The following is a 21,901-nucleotide window of genomic DNA, read 5'->3' on the forward strand; positions in this document are numbered from 1 at the left end:
CTCTCCAAATCCTTATTAAAACCGTTCAAAAGAAATCAACGGTCAACGGTCTCATTTTTACGTTGCTGCTGTTAATTTGTAACCTTTTTTATTTGCTACTCATATAACAGATAAGCAAAATCATATGTAGATCAGAAGTAGCCCTTACCGCTACTTGCAATATCAATGTGAATTAAAGTTAAAGACACTGAATCTCTACCACACCATATACGGTACGTTTAACATTGGCTGACCCCTGTCAGAATAATTATGCCGTTGGCCCAAAGTTGGCAAATGGGTATGGTTGGGGCATATCAAAATGGATAACTGCAGACATATAATTGGACAACATGTCTAGCTTGGTGATGACGCCATTTTTTGACATTCGGTGTAAAAATCCACGCTGATTGCACAAAGTTATTCCGAGAAACACCATGCGGCGTTAATGGGATAAAATCTATACCGTAGGCCCCCATCTCCGTGCCCGTGCCCAACAAGTACCCGTGTTTAATTGCAAATAAATTCCGTAGGCGTGTGCCCACGATGTATGTATCATGTTCTGAACAAGTAACTTTGTGCGTAGGCGTATTGGTGTGCGTAAGTTACGCTCAGTTACGTGGCTGTTTAACACAAACGCCATGACAATGTTTTGGAGCAGGCATCTGGATTAATTGCAATGCATTTTAGACTACGCTCCTTAATTTTCTGACGGGTAAAACGAAATTGTTAAAAAGTTATAAATATGTTGGTGGAAATTAAATTGTACCTGATACCGCGTTTCGCAAGTGGCTGACGTATTAATAAAAATTAAGATGATATTCGGAAATTATTCTTCTGCTGATTAGCTATTAATCATCAAAAAGCAATATTTGAAGCTGACACTGCCAATCAGTTTAGAGCCATTGGGGCCTGTATTAATTGTCCACGTGTATTTATACGTGAACGGAACTCTTGGTTCCAGTCGTTACTGCAGCGTCGGATAGTCTTGACATCTTTGCTAGCGAGGTATGTATGCTCATATTGTACTTCAAATGTGTAGCAATATTGTTAAGACTAATGAAATTCTGAATATGTTTAATGCTGCACACGTTTGATACATTATAATTTTTTTTTTCAATTTGACACAAAAAGTTCGTAACTTTAGTCAATTCATTTCTTTTTTAAATATCGCTTTGCAGAATCATATATTTCTATGGATTATTCAATTAATTTTTTTCACTTTCTGTGTCCTCTTTTCGCGGTTCACTTGATATTACAAATTCGTGTATCCAATATAACGTTTTACTGACAAATATCATGCTAAATTTTTTTCTAAAAAATCATTTAAGGCATTTTAATTGATAATTTATATAAGATGTTTTTACTCGCTTTTTTTCCACTACAAAAGGATTACGATTCACTTGCGTTAGAAAACTATTTCAGCCACTCTATTCTCATAGCACTTTATCTTAACGTGAAAGACGTGTAATGCTCAAGAATGGGGGAGTTCATTTTGTTTATGCAACAAACAGAATATATTAAATGCGTGTCAATACGAACGTTACCGTTTGGTTTCTTTAATAAGTTTGATATCGTGACTTTGTATGGTTTCTTCCTTTTCGTGATAGCAAACTTTCATGTTCCATTGATTACGTCCAGAAACTGCGTGGAAAATTTAAAAGTGGAGTATAATGATGGCAACGTGTGTAAAATGTATCTAGAAAGTTGTTTTAATCTAAAGCCATTTTGTCAAGTATAGCTTTTTAATAGGTTTAAACTTTTGGTATTTTTACGATCTTTTCGCGCCAAAGCCGATTTTTAGAAAAAAAAAATAGTACATGTACTTGCAAATCATTGCTTGGATTTAAGCCTGATGTATTGTACGTATATTAAATAAACAACTAAGCTGTAAATGGATGACCATCCATTTAGGGCATCATGTCTCCCTGGCGTTTCAGAAGGAAATATGCTCGTTAGATGCTATAGTTTGAGGGATTTTATTGTTTTATATCTCTGAAGTACGTGGGAAAGATTTCCAGTATTTTTGTACATGAAATGATAACCATATGGCACTTTGAAACGCGTAAATCACAGTCTTAATCAAATGTAAATTAAATAATTATAAAAAGTATTATGGATGGAGAGTTACATAGTGGTGGAAATGGTATACAAAGTATATGCGTATGCTCTAGTGGACAGTTTGTACCGAACATAAGCGCTGAAATTGAAACTGATAAATCAAAATACAGAATCGAAAACTCAAGAAGTTTTCTGAGATATTCTATGCCAGTAAAAAATCCTTACAAAATTTCGTTCAACTGTTAACCATACATTCCTTCCTCTGGATGACAAAATACTTTTCCTCATGCTGTTTAGGATGGCTTCATTTAGAACACTATCAGCACTGTTGCTGCTGGCTCTGGCAAACCTCGGTTGCGTCTTTTCTTGCTCCTGCATATCACGTGACCCTGAAGACTGGTGGATATTTTGGAGCGGGGCGCCAGTTACAACCGATTCCAAATGGGGCCCATACGACGATTACGAATGCAGGGGAGATTTTGATTTTGGTAAGTTTGAATTGAGCATCAGTTTGGATTTGGACATATGTATAATGTATTTAATATGTGATACGACCAACAGTGAATTGGGTATCTCACCATGATGTCAAAGGCGGATACAAACAGCGAGAGAGGGTTTGTGAGGTTTCATCACGAGCACGCAAACATTTACTCGGACATAAGCACAAAAAAATTAAAAAGTTAGATATTTCGCACAGTTAACGTTGTGGACAGTGCTGCTGATCATAGTCAAGGTCAGCCAGAGCCTGGTTCTGTCTACTGGTGTTCTAAGTACGCCCAGCATTGTCCTCCCCCCCCCCCCCCACACCTACCCAGTACCTTATGGCGGGCATGCTTTCCGCATGAAAAAAAATTGCCACAAGTGTATGCTTTTCATTTATTCTTCTACTTTTAAAATATTTGTTTTCTTTTTATCTGCCATCCAAGTATCATTTCTTAAACCTTATTAAACATTTTGTTTTTCTATATACACTATACTTTCGTCTGGTAGCTTGGTGTTTTAATCTATTTATGCATAACTCCGGTCTTTGGGTCAACACACTGTATAACAACTGGCGTGTCAATGCACTCTGCCCGCTATTTGACTTCTCCAGGCAACGTGTGGACCAAGAATAGAGTTACGTTAAACTATCGCATTTTGGATTGGACGTTAATTAAAAACAAAAACAGGTGAGTGTATCGATAAGTCACTTGAACGCCACTGCGTAATCCCATACTAGCAAATAATATATTAATAACATGAACTGAGCTTTTAATTTCCGTAGTGTATCGGGAAACCTTCGAACTTAACAAACAGTGATATTAATACAATAACGTGGTGTGACACCAGGGCAAGCTGTGTTATGTCACTGACCCGTCAGTACAGGTATTATTTTGTAACTTTACCGTCATATCGATTGTGTTTGGGTGGTTTCTTTTTCTTTATTCAGTCTTTATATTTCTACTCTCAGTCAAGTAATGAATACTTTATTTACAGTATAAGCGAATAATATATTTTTGTTGTATTATCCTATTAATAACACTTTGTTTATTGATTTGTTTGTTTTAATAATCGTTATTCTTACCATTTCAACCCATATGTCTGTGTATTGTGGTTACTCCACACAAACTGTTATTATTATTGTTATTATTATTATTATTATAACCTCCTTCATCTCACTCTTCTCCATCTTTTAAGCCCGTTTCCCCCAGTGCAATACTATAGGAACACATTTCACAAAACTATCGATCTGTTGAGCAGTGTTTCTCAGTGCTTTAGTTGAAACCGGGCAATTGTGTTGAGCCAAAAAAATGTCGATACATGTATATACATATGTCAGTGAGTATAATATTCTGTTTATTTATTTTGTTTGAGTATTATATTTTTGTTTATTTATTTTGTAATCAGCTTAAAAACGTCTGTGAAACAGATGGTATAATATATCATTATCCGTTATTAAACAGTTGTAAAAGCCGAGGTCATCAAGTACGTTCACCAGCACAGACAGGGGGAGGAGGAGCCAGCGCCACCAGAGATACAACTACCTGACGCTATGTACAATGTGAATATTCAGGACGTGTTTAAGGTATCAGCACATACCTATAATTAAGTGGGTCCGATTATTATTATTATTTATTATTATTATTATTAACGATCGTTGTTGTTGTTGTAGTTTTTATCATTAGTATCTTGTTTTATTTATTTTAATATTAATATTATTATCGTAATTATAAGTATTATGTTATTATTTCATTTTTTTATCCGTATAACTCACGTCATGTCACATTGCAAGCAACCAGTGCTTCTGTCTCGATGGCAAGTTAATTACTTTTTAAGTACTCGCAGCTGCATTCTTCTGCCAGAACCGCAAACTATTTTAATGCGAATTCGATGATGTTAGAAGTCCATGTTACCATATTTTAACTTGGATTCAGCAGATAATAATAATTGGATGTTTGTTCTGCAATTTTGTGGCAATTAACAATAACAGTCCCCTCTCGATAAAATTTGTTACATAATTAGTCGCTTTATTTCCCAGTGGATAAGTTGCGCCAAGTTACATTGCCGAATTCATTTATCAGTTTGAACTGCATAGGCATGCTAAAACTATTTTAAATGCAATTTTATACTTATCCACTGGGAAATAGAGCGACAGATTATGTAACAAATCGAGAGGGGACTTTTATTGTTAATGCCACAAAATTGCGGAACAAACTTCCAATTATTATTATCTGCTGAATCCAAGCTTTAAAACATAAGACTTCGAATGAAATTCTTAAGAACCAATGTAGCTCTTTAAGACAGGTGTAATATGTTCTAGCTTTTGGTGTTGTTTTTATCTTTTCTTTACTAATCTAGCTGCTCAATGAGGAATTAGGCATTGGGGTAATAAGAGCATGAACTTACTTTGTGGTTGTTTATATATCAATTACGAATCTTGCCCAATCTCCACAGTGAAAAAGGTGCTGACTTACAAATATTGTTAATTTGCTTTTCAAAAAATACCGGCTGAATCAAACAAATACACCTTGATCTCTCATACTAGAAGATGGTTTCACAGACACATCAGCAATACGAACGTTTATCTTCTTACAGAGCACAAAGAAGTTCGATGTCGTTCCTGACTAGAGCAGGGTGTACGTAGGCCGCACACAGTCTTCTTGTGACGTCAAACTACGGGAAAGTGAGGAGTATTTATTAAGAGGTATGCTAGGGAGAAGAGGAAGAGGGGGACATGGAGCGTATTTGGCAACTCCATCTCCGTTTTACCATTTGAAAATCAATTACTCGTTATCCTGCACACTCAACTATTGGAGCAAAATTATTTATTTATTTATTATTTATTGAATTGTGTATTGATATATTTGTGCTTATTCATTTGTTCATTTACTTGATTGATTGTTTATTTATTTATTTGATTGTTTATTTGTGTTTCAGAAAAAAGTTTGTCGAAGCATCTGTTTCATTATTATTATTATTATTACCATTATTATTATTAGGGCATGTGCGTGGCGGTCGCCTGCTTCTCCCAGGCTTCTGTAGCTTTGGAAAGCCGTGGGGTCTCGTGAAGTCTAAAAGGCAGGAATACCTGAGAGAAGAAGGCTGCGACGGTCGTAAGGAAGTCAGAAATTGAGAAAGTGTAAATAAAGGAATTGCGTGGGATCGTAAGGAACAAGGATAAGACGGACATTGTTCAAAGGACAGGCGTTCGATTAATTGCTTATTGATCGATAATTTATATAACCGTTTATGTATGTATAGCTCTGCTTATCATGCATTTTCAATATAATCAAACAAAAATACTTAATCCAATACGCCCTGTCTGATTTGTTTTTATTTTACTAAGAACTATAATACATTTCAAGCTTATAGAGATCAGAAATAAAAAATAAATAAAAAGCAATTTGGCAGATTATAAAAATAACTTTTCAGAATAACCATTCCTTTTCTCAAATATAGCAACATGCTTTATGGTGACAAATTTTATAGTGACGTAATAAAACGTTAGGATAATGCTGAGTGAAAACGTAGATCTACAAATTTCTAATGACTTAAAGCTGCAAGTTCTTATTTACGTTACGTTATTTATGTTCATTTTTTTTCTTGTGGTTTTAGGGGGTGAATCATTTTACGTCTTCTTAAAGGAAGTGTTCTGTTATAAAATCCATATCCCAAATCATGAATGAACGAAAAAAATTGCCTTTGGTATACCAGGTCCTTTTACATTTTAAGTGTTTTCTGCCAACATTACATGTGCACGTAAGAGTTAAACGAAGCAATGCAATTTGTCTAAATTGACTACGAGCATCGACTGGGACGGTCAGTAGTCTTCGGTGTAAAATGAAGAGCGTGGAGTTCATGGGTGGAAGTTGAAACTGGACGATTCCTTCGGCGAAGACTGGACATTATCCTAAAGTAGCCTTCTTGCACTTCGGAAAGCCGCAACCCGTACACTACAAAGTCACAGATTGGGTTCAAGAGGAAGAGAAGATTGCTGATGCGATGGGCGAGAAGGGACTCGCTCGCCACTGGACCTGGGTGCCTCCATGTGATGAATAGTGCGTCCAAAATCCCCGGCGTCCAAAATACAATGAGGGTACCAACAAGCAGACCAATGGTAGTGCTTAGTCGCTTTTTCTGCTGGACAGCTCTCGCGCTTAATGGCGGTGCCTGGCATGGAGCCTCGGAATGAAGTTTGTGGCCCTCGGTTGTGTTGAACTCACTAGCATCTGCCAGTGACACCGAGGCTATCAACTGTTTCCGTGCGACGCGATACGTCAAACACAACATGGAGCATGTGAAAATAGAGAAGATGACGAAAATAACAGCGAACATCGGTGCACGAATAGCGAGATAGTTTTCAAAATAATTATCACACACGTGAATGCAGTGACACGTGACCGAGGTATCGAAGTGGTGTGTAGGCTTTGCCGCGATGTGCAGAGCCACTGCAACAGTGAAAACTAAGCCCCATGATGCAGAAATAAGGGCAAACGCCTTTCCCTTTGTCACCGTAGTTTGGTACCTCAATGGTGCCAACACTGCAACATATTGGTTGATCACAATGGCCACGGTAGCAAACAGCGGAAGCAAGTGCGATACGTAGGAGAGTTCAATAATCGTATAAGCTACGCACAACTCTTCATACGTCGTACCGGCGTAAATATGGATTCCGGTTCCGACTAGAATGAAGGCGTCCAACGTCATATCAGCGATGGCAAGGTTCATAAGCAAAATGTGCAAAGGCTGAAAGGGTCGCTTCCCGTAGATTAGCGCAAGGAGGGACAGGGCACCTGCCAAAAAGCCCACCCCGGCCAGAGTGTGACCGGCGATGAAGAAAGCTGTGTTCGACTCGTCTCCGTAACCGGTCGTAAAGTTCTCCATTATCGCTGCTATGTTGCGCTTTTCGACAGTAATTCTTATGCTCACGTTGGGAAAAACTGTCATTGTTTTCATACCAGCCATGAGTCCAAATAACTAAAATGCTGCTCAGGGTTTGTGCAGGATAATTTGCTGCTATATATGCTACACCCCTGTAGTATTTATAGAACCGAAGGGCATAATCTCACCTTACCCATTGAATCGTCTGCAATCTCTAGATCTGGAGAATAATACGGAAATTAATCCACGAAAAAAGTCCATCGGAATTTTTGTAATCCCTTCTGTGTATTAAGCATTCTCTTGTACACTGAAACCCACAGGACTTTGCAACTTTGAGCATTGTTTGCCGCCCTGGGCTTTTTTTATCTGAAATGAGTCACGCAATCCAGTTGTCTATTTTATATAATGCTTCCATTGAATTTCACCAGCAGAAACTTATTGTTAGTTTGGTAGTCCTGTTACCCCATATAATATTTCCAATATCAGAGGCGACACTATTTTCTCTTGTGAGCCATTCAAACTGCTATCAAATATAATCAAATCCTTGATAAGCCTACTGGTAATAACATTACATCCTTACTGTTCAAAACGTATTTCCTCTTATCTCATTTCTCTTTCCAATAATATTCTCTGACATATAAGAGAAAAACAGCTTTATGAAGGCGGCACTATTCCTGGATGTTGTAAGTTAAGGAGATTCCAAGATACAAATACACATGCTAGATACACATCATCCTGAAGTAGGTGTTAAAAAGGTTAAACCAATTCCGAATCATGTCACTGTTCATCAAGTTCCAATAATATTCGATGCACTGGCATCAACGAAAGCCCGGTTAAAAGGAATAGCTCCCACTAGTCCTGCTAGTATACAATTTGCTAAGTCACTAAATATAGAAGACTAGAAATCGGCTACTTCCATAGCCGACGCTTACCTTATTAATGCCAGACTGATTAATGTTTCAAATAACTTGTATCCGCAGATTTAGTTCCTTGGCAATGCCCCAGTTGGCTTTGTCCGCTGCAGGCAGATTTTGCGTTAATGTCTTTATTGAAGCAGCGTCCCTTCTTTGGCTGGTGGGTTGAATTGATTCTGGTAGTCGCACTTAATGACTCAGGGAGAGACATTAAGCTGCAGGTCTACTTTGACCGTGACAGAGCTCTCTTACACAACCCTAGTTCCTCTTTTCCTAGTGTGAACATCCGGTTTTTCGGAGTGTAAATGCAAACATATGGAATAGTAGTAGTTTTCACCCGGGATGCTGTCGCTTTATACACTTGACTACTTGTACTTGCACTTCCGCAGTACGTTAGAATCCACTTGCTATTAAAAGTATTTGAATACTTGAACTTAATTATACTTCCCATCTTCGGTGAATTTCAGGGAGACGGCACACAAGACATAACCCTGCATGAATACCAGAGGAATGACGATGCCGCTTAGAGCATCATTATGTCCAAGAGTAGAAGGCAATTATTTCCTCACTGGTTTAACTTGAAAAACTAAACTGTACAGATCCTTGTCACCTAATATTAAAAACAGAAACAATTTCTGCAGGTTTTTAAAAAACACAATGAATTCATACAAGAAAAGCGAATACAAGGACAAACAAATATTTTAAACATTGCATGCGGATTGGATGACATAAATTCCACGTGCTCATGTCGTGAAATAGATTACTGCCAAACAAATCAAGACAATGACTTAATGTTTTCACGTGGGACGTACTACATGTACGTGCGCAAAGCAATGCGATATCATTATGAGTGTGCGCCCATACGCAGGCAAAAAATGCTTCCAGTTTGAAATTCGGTCGAAGGAACATTGCATTTTCTACGAAATGAAGAGCAGGGCACCGAGCAACGCACGTGTCCCAGAAATGAGAAAATTTACTAATGATACAAAGTGAAAAGCAACTACTCATGTCTCATAAATATTTCACGGTTTACATGGCACCTGCATGCATCATTCATCAAACGCTTATTACATTCTAGGAAAATCTCAACCAGCGTGGCATATACTACATGATGTTTAATTATCATTTTTTAAATATATTTGAGAATTAACAATTCCGTTTGAACCAGAAGTTAATCATACTCAGGGTACAATAAGTGCGGATTGAACCAGACTTGATTGAGGATGTCATTAATCACCGTGGTCGGATTCCAGAAGGATTTCTAATTTAGAAAAATAATAGCTCATTTCATGGCTAATCACCCCGTCTGATTATTGTAGTCCCCTTAATTAACGTTGACCACGGTTTGGGTGATTGGTGATTCCAGCTTTCCAAATGCGAGACAGAATCATAGTATATGCGGTTACAGTTTGGTCATTTAAAATCCGGCCATTGGCTCCAATATTGGAACCAGGTACTGACACCCTTCAAAGATCTATTTGGAAACACGCGCAGCTTTGAAAACCTAAGAATCATCACAGCATGGTATTCTTCGCAGGCTTTACCGACTCGTTGCTTTCATGATATAGTCATGTGTACCCGGCAAACACATGGCGTAATAAGAACGCTACTATGACGTTTATGTGTCCAAAAACGCTATGAAAACGTTATGGAAACGTTACACAACACTCTGTGTTTGATGAGTATTGAGATCCCACATCGTCTGTTGCCACTGGATATATATTCAACGGTTAATTACCATTTGTTGCAGTCTTACCCCTTTCTGTATGTAACGATTACTAAGCCTTGGAAAACATATTTATTACGATATAAACGAGCAGTCTAACTGGTCAGATATTTACGCTGTTTGTCAACTGATCGCGATTCCTTCGGCCGTTCAGCCAGTCCACAAAAAAGAGTAATCTACCAGCTGACATTAAGATAGCATTTACATATAAAAAAAAAGATCAAAGAAAGTGAAATATCACAACTGGACCCCATGTGAATGTTTCTTTTTTGTTTGCCATTGTGTATCGATTTACATCAAATCTGACGACATTTAATTTGATGAGAAACTCTGGAAACATGCTGATTCCGCCCCAAGGTGGGATTTTATTTCTGATCAAAATCTGCTACCTTATTCAGACGAACACCTTTTCAACATCAATTAACATCAAATTTGACGACATTTGATCTGATGAGCGAAGCTGGAAACATGCTGATTTCGCCACAAGGTAGGATTTTATTTCTGATCCAAATCTGCTGCCGCATTCATGGTGGCAAATTTTCTGGTTAATTTGATCGCTGAAGAGCTGTTTGTGTCTCAGATGATTGGATAAAGTCTCGAGAGTGAAGGAGTCGGTTTCATCCAGTTCTGCTCATAAGCGTTGATTTTGTTTGTTCTGAAGATCAGATAAACATCAGCGTTAACTTTAAGAGCATTTGCACGATCAGGCATGTTACCATATTTATACTTTTTCCATCTTTCGTATATAAACCGCACTATAACTGACGCTACACAAAAGTAGCTTTGCCTATATCCAACTAAGAAAAAGAACAGATGATTATCATCTTTTCACTATTATGTTGAAGGACAAAGTCTCCCGGTTAATCTCACATGTATTTTAGGAAAAGAAATGCACAAAAACGTAACATCAGCTTTCAAAGTCAAACAGCACACTTAATCATAAAATACCGATTAATTAATTTTTGGGAAAGTTCAGGAATTTTTATTTAGCACATATAAATAAATTCTGTCCATAAAAAAACGAGATCTTAAATCTAAATGTCTAATTCTACCGTAATTGTAATTCTACCTTACTTACGAGAGACACTCGACACTAGAACCTAAGACCTCAAAAATGGGTTCGTATGTCTGAATTTTTTCAACGGTATTGGACATAGTTATTAAGGGAAAATCTCAGGGAAATATATATGCTTGCTAAATAAACGCCCAACAGCCATAGTGTTCTTTTGAACTCACTTGCCACTCAGACAGGTTGCATCCTCTACATCATTCATCTTGGCGCTGCAATTGCCCAGAGGTGATACTAGACACAGGAATGAGCCATTATCAAGGGTTTCTATTTCTGCCCGGTAATGAAGTTACTTCTTCAGTCAGTCAATAGCTTTGATAAGTTGAGCTGAGGCTCATTAAATGTTTGCGAAGGCTTTATTGCCGTTCGATTGATATGACTCCGGACTTTCTGCCGGGTTTCATCACTTATCTAAGTCAATGAATCGAGATTAATCTCATCCACGCGGCAGAGAAAATGGTAAAAGAAATGTCGTTGAATTACTGAAATTGCATTTTTACCCTTTAATGTATATATTGTGTAATCACTTCTAATTTTTGTCAACTCATTTAAAAGACAAAAGGTCGTCAGGAGGTAGGGTGTTTTTGATTATTTATAAACATTTTTTCTGTCCATTAATGTATTCTATATACAGGTAAATATGACCTTCGAAATTTTCAAACTGCGTCAAAAAAGCAATACGAGAGTCACTATGAATTCTAGTTTTTCATGATATCCTGATAGGATGATAAATTGTAATTATTCTTTTTTCCCACAGGGAGCTTTTAAGAATTTAAAAATGGTGATTTCGCAGCCGTTTTTGACTGATGTTATTTATTATATTAGTAAGTGTAGTCATACTACACGTATTTCCAGCTAGTGATAATGTACAGGGATAAATGGTAATAAATAAATAAATGAATGAATAAATGATAAAAAATAAATGAATAAAAATGAAAATAACACAAATTAATAGCAACAAAATTGCATACAAATATACATGTGCATCACCATTTCATATGCATATAAATATGCATAAGCATTATCATTTCACATGCATATGGAGTTTTTCATTATCATAAGCTAGGTGCGGTTTTAAATAAAAATAGTACTATTCTATCAGTACACTACGAGCTGCAGCAGTACATCAGTACTGAGTAAGACACCATTGTTCTCATTCCAAACTAACACAAAATAAAGGTGTCAGATATTGGCATATTGGCAAATATTCCTTTTATTAAATGCTGTAGCGGAGTATTCATCATTTCGTTCCACGTTTATGTTTCTTTTGAAGTACGGTGTGCCTGGGTAATTATAATTATCATTATGACACGGTTAGACCATTTGATGCATCATATACCTTAATAATCCAAACAGTTATCACAGCAATGACGGGAAATGACATACGAAAGTCTTTCTCTGGTTTTCCACCATCAACATCGAGATAGTACCATAAACTTGCAGTGGCGGAGGGAGTCGGGGGGGGGGGAGGGGTTTGACAACCTCCCCCCCTTTCGATTTCTGAAAAAAATACACCAGTTGTCCCCTCTTGAATTTATAACTTTGACTAGCTGAATCATAGTTCTAAACAGTACCAAATGGCACCGTTCGCCGTCTAAATTACCCAAGATTTTCGGGGCATTTCGGGGGGGCCCGAGTCCCACAGCCGGTGGGGGGGGGGAGGTGAGGCGAGGGGTGGCTTCACATCCGTGGCCTGTCATTCCTAAAAAACGGACCCCATTCAAATAATCTTGGATCGGCCCCTGAACTTGGTCCTTTGACAGTCCATATTTTCTGTGTTTATAATTGGGGAAAAAAGGAAAAATTAGGCCGTGGTTAGATATCGTAAACTTTTTTTTTTCACAAAAGCACTTAACCACTGGTCTTAGGAAATTATGGTCAGAATCTTAGTCGGTCCAGGGTTAGTTTCGAAAGGGTTCTATTGGTCGCTATTTATCTTATACATTTTCATTTATTCACCATATTTATTGATACTTAGATTTAACCAAAAAGTCTCCTTTTTGTTGAAAAATATCAAACCATTGCCACATACACGTACATGTATTTGTTTGACCAAGGAGTTAACTGCTAGTACGTGGTTTGACTGCCTAGAAAACAGATTCTTGTTCCTGAAAGAAGTTTACAGTTACAACACAAAAATCGATAATCTTAAGCATAAGCCATCTTTACAAAATAATCAGATAATAACTGCATACTTGGTATTTTCCGGAATCTCAGTTATGGCAATAAAACGTCAACAAGCTGTCTACTTTGGTTTTGATTATGACACACGCTTGCGCACTGTTGATCGGTTATTCGCTCACTGAATGCCGTTATATCAGTACATGTATTTGTATATGGTTTATGATTGATTCAGTTTTGTCGGTATATGATAAGTCTTACAGGTTTTGGCCAATGATAAACTCAGAAGTGATTACTACTCATTTATTTAACCCTCAAGAGACCGAGCTATTTTATTGACTGAAATGACCAAGTGGGGTCATCTATGACCCCATTGTGCTCTGTACAGGGATCCTTATTATAAAAGGCTGGTTGGGGGTTTATCACACCTATACTACTCCCTGTATTTAAGACATGTGTTTTATAATGATTTAATGTAATAAGTATTTGGTAATAATACTTTTATTGCAAGAAATAACCAAACAGATTTTAAGAACAACATTACGTTTATTTAAACAGTCCTTGTCAGTTCCCACTTGCAAAAACATTTTTTTTTTGCCACACTAAATGAAAATGTATATTATGAAAAATAAATTTGAGTAAAATTACATTGAGCTAGCATCCTGCTAACGTCAAAAAAAAAAAAATAAATAAATAAATAAATAATAATAATAATAAGCCGACTTGCTGACTGGGGAATACGCTAATACTGGTAAGGATGCCATCCTACTCAGCCTATGTTACTACCAAACCTGTGTATCAAACAATGATCACACAAACATCTTGTTTGTATATGTGTAATATGATATCGACAAAATTCATAAAATACCTGAAAATTATAACTGTCAAAATGAGGGTCCCAGTTATGAAAACAAGTTCCAAAAAAGCCACTGAAATTAGATTTAGCGACGCATTTCAAACACAATCTTCACAAACCACTTGTTTGTGGCTATGTTCTGGGCACGCTGGCTGGTTGCACGAAGCACATGCATGTGACACTTTCCTGTCAGTGTTGCGTGGGCAAAACGAACAGCGCTTGGGTTTGCTAGGTACTGCAGCAACTGCGGGCTGCTCTGCACGGTTAGCAGGACCAACACCAATGCTTGCCATTGCTTCCCTAGTTGCTGAATGGAGGTTTGGAATCTGTGACCTTTTCTCTACATGTGGCTTTACCAGTTCATACCCAAGCTCTCTGAGAAAGACACGACGCCTGTGGGAGCCCTCTGAAGATTTCCAATCAGGGAAGTTTCCGAGCCAGATAATGAAGGCAGCGATTCCTGCAATGTCTACCATGTTGAAGAATAAGACCATTGGCCATCTGTTGATCTTGCGTCGAGAGGTGTGCATTCTTGCCAAGTGGTCAAGGTTGTCTACCCCGCTCTTTGTGTTATTATAATGCAGGATGATGTCTGGCTTTTGCTGATCGCCACTAACACTGTTGTCATGGTGCATGGTTGAGAGTGCCAAAACTGCCTTTCCTCGAGCTGGTACATAGGAAACTAGGGTAAGCTGGTCATGGAATCCGAACATTGAGCTATGCTCCTCTTTCCTGTTGTTTGCTTTCATTTCATCTGGGACATGGGGTTTGTTTGACCTTATAGTGCCCACATAAGTAAGCCCATCATTCAAGAGCCCTTCAGCAAGGGGGACTGAGGTAAAGAAATTGTCAGCAGTGACATTTCTTCCACTTTTGTACCATGGAGATGTAAGATCTTTGACAACTCTTGCCCCTTGGCCAACCTCTCGCTGTTCACCTGGTTGCCTACCTAGGTATATGTCTCCTTTCAAGGGGTAGCATGTTTCAGCATCACAGTTCCACCAGATCTTTATGCCATACTTAGATGGTTTAGAAGGGATGTATTGCCTGAAACTGCACCTGCCTCTGAAAGCTACTAACTGTTCATCTACACAGAGATCAGTACCAGGGATGTAGTATTTGGGTAACTGAACTACAAACATAGTCCAAATGTCTCTGAAAGCAGCAAGCTTATCAATGGCCTGTCTGTCTGCTCTGGTTGCTCTGTTATCAAATCGCATGTATTTCAGAATGTCTCTGAACCTAGTTCTGGACATTGTGGCCTTGAAAACTGGTCTTCCATCTGACTGAGACCAAAGAGAGGCCTGTGGTTCATGGTTATTTTTGTACAACCCTGCAATAATGCAAAGCCCAATAACTGCCTTGATCTCAGTACCATCAACTGGTTTCCATTGTTCCTTTTGATTCTCATGGTGATTGTCATTCCAGTCTCTTATCTTTTGTCTAGCCTCTCTGTTGGTTTCCAGAGCAATAAGATCTACCATCTCAGGTGTAATGAAGAATGAAAACACTGACGGTATGTTATCACATCGTGCTGCATTAGTTATGCCCGGTGTATTGCGGATGATGTCCTGCATGCGGCGACGACCTGCTGGAGGGGGATTTCTCTCCCAGATTGTTCCATTTTTTCCTGTGTATGGCCTACCCTGGTCAGGCATATCATCGTTTCCCACAGGCTGATCATCTGGTTGGAGTGCTTGTGGCAACGGGTTTTGGCCACGGCCTCTTCCACGGGCTCGCCCACGTTCTCGGCCACGACTTCTACCTCGAGCTCGTCCCCGACATCTACCTGCCCCCCTTGCAGGCAAATCTTGATCATCAGCATGAGGTGCTGCAGCTACTGGAGGGACCTCAGATTCTATATCAGAATGGTCTGACATCTCAGAGATATGATCATCATCATTGTCAGATTCCGGCTCATCTCCATCAATGGAGCTGTTTTCATCATCACTTTGGGCTTGAAGTATTAGTCGCAATGCTTCAGCACCTGTAAATCTTGCTACCCTAGGTCTGTTGGCCATGTTTCATTGCAGTACAATGTCAAGTACTTATTAGAAGTGTAGCATATGAATAAAATTTAAAAAGCAATGTTTAAAAACCAATGCTTCTCTTTGGGGTCATAAATGACCCCACAAGAGTTTGTGATGTATACGCCACACTAATTGGTTGATCCCTACAAAAAACTGTGAAAGTGTGTAGGATTAGTAGACTGACAAACTCATGTGAGGAAAAAAAATTCGGATAAAGAATAAAGAGATGGCACATTAAATCATATGGCTGGGGTCGTAAATGACCCCACACGGTCACTTGAGGGTTAAACGAGGTCTCCTTATATAAGCTGACGTTATGAGTTACTATTCATTCAGCCAAGAGTCAAACTAGTAAACGTGTACAGTGTATAACGATCATTGTGATTTTTATTTTCGGGGTTGTAGTTTTTGATATTATTTATTCACATATACTGTTGGAAATGTGTAAAAAATATGTTAAAATATGTTATTGAATTGGTGCGGAAATTACAATAAAAGCCACAGGGTGTTAACACGCTTACTTCAGTTTGGCCTCTGTGGCAAGTAGTACAAGCTTTAATTGTTGTTGTTTTTTATTTGAATCAATAGTGAAGAATTTACAAATTGTTTATGTTCGTTTGAATAGATGAATAAAAACATAACGAACATTTGGCTTACAAATGAGCATAGATGTTGTCGGTTAGCCAAATTCGAAGCAGATATTTGATATTAGACTAGAATTTCTTCGCATTTTTGAATCGGAGTCATATGAATAACATCCAACGTGTGAATACATTACGTTAATAATTCACACACACACGCACACACACACACACACACACACACACACACACACACAGTTCGGCAAGGGGCAGTTTACTCACAAACCATGGCGATGCGAATTGTCAGCAGGGGGAAAGGTTTAAGTACAGGTCTTTGTAGCAGCGAGAGCTTCATGAAGAGAAGTATTTCAATTAAAGAGCTATATTGTAGCATGGGGGCATTTCACCTTGTTAAAACACATTATTATGTTGTCAAGGTACACTTGGATCAAAAAACAAAACAAACATTTCTTCAATTCTCGGTTACAGACATTTTTCCTCCACCGAGAACGTGTTATTTTATTTAATCGTTTGTTAATAAAAAAAGTCAAAACAAATATAAATATATGAACAGATCTAATTAAAACTTTTAATAAATATAAGAAATGGGCAAGCTTAAATTTTATAACATTTGGTGATAATCAATGAATTAACAGATTAATTAATTATGAGAAAAGAATACCATAGAGGAGGTCTCTAGTTAATATATATATATATATATATATATATATATATATATATATATATATATATATATATATATATATATATAAGGCTAGCCGAGGGACACAGATCCGTAGACAAAACGAACATTGAATAAATTCACAGTTAAAAAAAACGCACTGTATGAATGCATTTTAATATGTTCAACTAACGTATGGTCGCCTCTCCATAGCACCCCACAAGCCGGTAAAGAATTTCAAGATGCGCATTCGTTTGGCTACTTCAAGAATTCTTAATTACCTAGTTTTCATGTGAGCGAGGAAAGAAGGCGTTGGATGATAAATTTACACTTATGAAACTGCCTTATCAAATTGATTGCAGATCACAGCTTATTAGTCTAGTGGGATTTCCACAAAATATGAATAATAGGGGCATTTTGGGGTAAAAGTTGGGAACCAGGCTTAATAGCATAATTTTGAGATGCTGAATCCGATTAACCCGGTTCCCAAGCGAAATTTTGCGTTTTTGTCCAACGGGAGATTAAATGTTGCATCATACGCAATCAAGACCTATAAATGTTCTTATTTTGTTCCATACGGTTAATATTCATCGATGAAATGACGCCATGCAGCTGTGACTTGAAAACAGCGGAAATCAACAACCTGGGCCGACTTTCACGAAACGTTTCGCAGGTTGCGCATTCGCTATGGTTTGCGCAATTGCGCTAATTTTTTTTGCGTAGCTTTCTCGAAACAATTCGCAATTTTTTTCGCTGTTAGCGCACGACGTCGTGCCCGGAAGTAAATATTGTAATCTCGAAACACTGCTCTTCGGGCCGCGGAGGCAAGGAATATGACAACAAATGCTCGTGCTCTGGATGTGTAGAACGCCGTTTGTAGGCCTACAAAAATGATTAAAGTATCATTTTGAAAAGATTTTTTTGGGGGGGAGGAGGTGCTAACATTATTTTGAGATAGTCACTTTCAACATTTGAGAGAAAAGTATTTTTTACAAAAGTCGTTTCATCATTTTGCTTGTCGAGTCTTATCGTTTTGAGATACCGACATAAAATATATTTAAAAATATTTCAAAAATGCATAAAAAGTAAAGGCGTCTTATTAAACATAAAGATTAGTGATGGTTGACGTGGATGCATATGTCGTCTAAATTCACCTGGGGCTCGCAAATGGCCGTCCCGCAACCGCCTGATATGAGAGTCTCCATAGAGGAGAATAATCGGTCCACCTTGCTTTCCAGACATGGTTAGAGTGATGGATACACTTGCACTTGCTTTTATTCGGACACTTGGGTTGCAAACATTATAGTTATCCCATTATCTTTGATCTTATGAACACCTGTCCCCATCTTTTCATTTAAATACTGATATTGTTATTACTAATATCTTTCTTTCATCAAGATAACACTGCCATATAAGAGCACTGCTACTGTATTTAATCAAATTCCAACACTACATTTGGATCTATAAATAACATAAGTGATGCTAGAGTTATTAAATAAAACATCTTACAAAATTTCTGGTTATATTTTGGCTAATAAACAACATTTCAACAAGATATTTACTCCCGTCCCAAAGTTTTCTCATATTAGAAAATTAACCAGGTTTTGACAGAAAAGTAACACCGACTAATGCTATTGGTATGCATAGTCGGGCGTGAATTGTCAATAAACAATTGTTTTATTATTTTTACATCTGATTTTTCTGTATGCTTATGGCCGTCCTTCATTCAATTATTCTAAAAACGGAGTAGGGTAAAACCATGGATTTTTATAGACAAAAATGACTGATAGTTATATAAACTTTATTTATTGAAATAACCGCATTCAGTGCTGAGTCCGTTCTCCGCACGCTCGACTGTATCGTTGAACGCTTGTTGAATCTAAAGGCAACCTGGCTATATCGATGTTTACTGTATACTTATGAACGTTTTTTTTTTTTTCCTTTTTTTCATTTTGGAAGACTAGTATACAGTAGTAAACATCGTTTTACGTGGTTTTCAATGCAACAAATGAGACAATCGATCGAGTCTGGTTCACCGTTTTGAAAACGTCTACAGACCCGCGTTCATTACGTTGTTTTTTCCAATAAAACACCATCGTTACATTTCTAACTATTATCTGATTTTACACTTCTTTCATATGGGACAACGCTTGTGGACGGTATTTATAGCTTGTGGACTGTTGTGTGGACGGTAATATACAGACTTGACATTTAATATGGAATATTTTTTTCGAAATAATTTTTTATCAGTTTTTTCCTATTTTGCGGACTGATAAATGAAAATAAGGATTAAAATCGTGTTTTAATAACTTTAAATTATCTATTTGATGTCATTGTGACATCAGTTCATTAATGGAATTCGCCAGAGAAACAAACAAAAACACATTGCCTATTCTATGTCATACGACTCCCATTAAAAGAGATATTTTGGATCTCCATAGTTTCCAAATTATCGTCTGTAAAAGGGTAATACGCTCCACAAAAGACCCTCATGTCAGTTGCTAGTCACAGTAATGGTCGTTGTTACGCCTGGCCTCTTCGTGGCTGTTGCCAGCGCTCTCAAGCGGCAAGGCATTTCTTGAGGGTAGGTTTTTAGAGTTCAATCTGGAATAGCATTCTAGGCATCGGTCTGAAATTGTCCAATCTGGTCCAGTTTTGTTGTAGGACATGTAGGCAGTTGATTGGTGAGTAATGGTCTACCGAAATATTGTCTATGCGGTTCAAATATGGCGATTTTGATGACCAGGGTAGCTGCTCATCCCCTTGGTTCTGTAAGTTATCTGCTATTAAAAGTGCTCTGTGTGAACCTGCAACCTCATCGTGCAACCTAGAATTGTTCCTAAGGTGCCCCCTATCAAATGATAGTCAAGTGGTTCCGAGATTATCCCTTTATTTGATCTGGTTCAGGTTTTCGTCGATGACTACCATTGGTGTTTTGGCACCAATGTGGAATCTACTCCAAATACTGACGCTGTCAATCACCCTTGTCACTTTAGACCCGGCATATGCTTCGTCGTAGGCCTCTTCTGGATATCTGTAAACTCTGTTTTGACTAATTGGGCGTTACAGGTGAAATCTGACCTCAATAAAGAAAGCCACGCAGTTTCAGTGTTCTACCCAGAATCGTTCATGGCCCCCAATTCATTAGAGAAACAGACGACGATGTTTTGCTGTATACAGTGGGTACCTCGGAGGTCATTAGGTGTTCTTACCTGCTAAAACCAGTTTGGTGTTCGCTAAGGGCTTTGAAAATCGCATTTTAGTGGCAATTTACCCCTCGTTCTGAACGGACTAAGTGTTTTTTGTTTAGTTGCAGCAGCGTATCCCGAAAGACAGTGGGTCCTGTACCCTGTAGGTAAAATTTTGATACATTGGGGGTGACCTCTGTGTAGGTACATCAGTCTGGGCATTACTCTATAAAACTGCGGGGACCGTTCCGTTTGGCGCTATGATCTGTCTGGTGATGTCTGTCTTTTTCGCGCCATTCTGCCTTAGATTAACAAATTTGTAATGCACTTCTTGACTCATCTTACGCACTGCAAAACTGGCCGCTTGCATGCAAAATTTCAAATTTTTCTATGCAGTAGTTGCTGAAATATGGATACTTTTTTGACAGAACCAAGCTTTGCCTAAGCCAAGCTTTGATCAGCCCAAAGGAACACTACCCAATTAAATCACTGCAAATTACATAGTGTAGCAGCGTAACATGCATGAAAGTCAGTTAATTGGTAGTGACACACATGACTGCATACTTTTACATTCACAAATCTTATATGAAATCGGAGTTTTTTGAAAAAAGAACGTATTTTTACCTAGGTATACCTTCGAAACTGAAATATTCCATATTAAATGTCAAGTCTGTAAGTGCTTGTGGACGGTAGTGGTCGGTTGTAGACAGTAATTAGGTACACCGGGTACATGTAAATTCGCCTATTTTCGTTTAGAATGACAAGAAAAGCTACGCGAACGCCAAAGTACGCTTGCGAAAAGTCTTAGCGACAGGGTCCGACCTGTACCAAATATCTTGCGCAAATAGCGCAATATTTTGCGCAAAATTACATTGCGAAACGTTCGTGAAAGGGTCTGTTTGCAAAAAGGGACTTTGCGCAATTGCGCAAACTGCGAAACGTTTCGTGAAAGCCGGCCCTGGTTAAAAAACAGCGATTCCTGTTCATGACTTGTGTCTACGAGTGGTTTGTGGGGTATAGAAGGCATGCACATTTGACAAAGCCATACACCCTATCCATTAAGCTTGTATATCACAGCAAATTGAGAGTTTACAAAGTACAAGTTGGGCAATTAACTACAAATACATTAAATCACAACACATCTCTGTTAATAATTGGGAAAAAGTCCAAACGAGAACAGAGACATCTTTAAAATTGCAATATCTGTAAACTGTTGAAGTTATTGAAATTTGAAATGAATAATTTTTATTTATTTATTTATTTATTTCATATATTTATTTATTTATTTATTATTATTATTATCGTTATTATTATTATTACATGTGCTTTTCTACAT

At 37.9% G+C, this 21,901-nt stretch overlaps 2 protein-coding genes across 2 annotated transcripts; one reads left to right on the top strand and one right to left on the bottom strand.

Annotated features, from left to right (window-relative positions):
• Positions 1–922: 922 nt before the first annotated feature.
• Positions 923–5,832, top strand: LOC147760440 (uncharacterized). The gene is made up of 5 exons (XM_086994583.1): positions 923–984; positions 2,335–2,525; positions 3,981–4,102; positions 5,113–5,221; positions 5,517–5,832. The coding sequence occupies exons 2-4, from the start codon at positions 2,336–2,338 to the stop codon at positions 5,143–5,145; spliced, it is 345 nt and encodes a 114-aa protein (XP_086850709.1). The 5' UTR covers positions 923–984; position 2,335; the 3' UTR covers positions 5,146–5,221; positions 5,517–5,832.
• A 483-nt stretch (positions 5,833–6,315) lies between these two features.
• On the bottom strand, positions 6,316–7,401 carry LOC106174150 (adrenocorticotropic hormone receptor-like). Its single transcript, XM_013555570.2, has one exon. The coding sequence runs from the start codon at positions 7,399–7,401 to the stop codon at positions 6,316–6,318; it is 1,086 nt and encodes a 361-aa protein (XP_013411024.2).
• Between the last annotated feature and the right edge of the window lie 14,500 nt (positions 7,402–21,901).

Source organism: Lingula anatina, chromosome 8, assembly GCF_051362555.1.
Source record: "Lingula anatina isolate TDL-2025a chromosome 8, LinAna3.0, whole genome shotgun sequence".
NCBI classification, from domain to species: Eukaryota; Metazoa; Brachiopoda; class Lingulata; order Lingulida; family Lingulidae; genus Lingula; species Lingula anatina.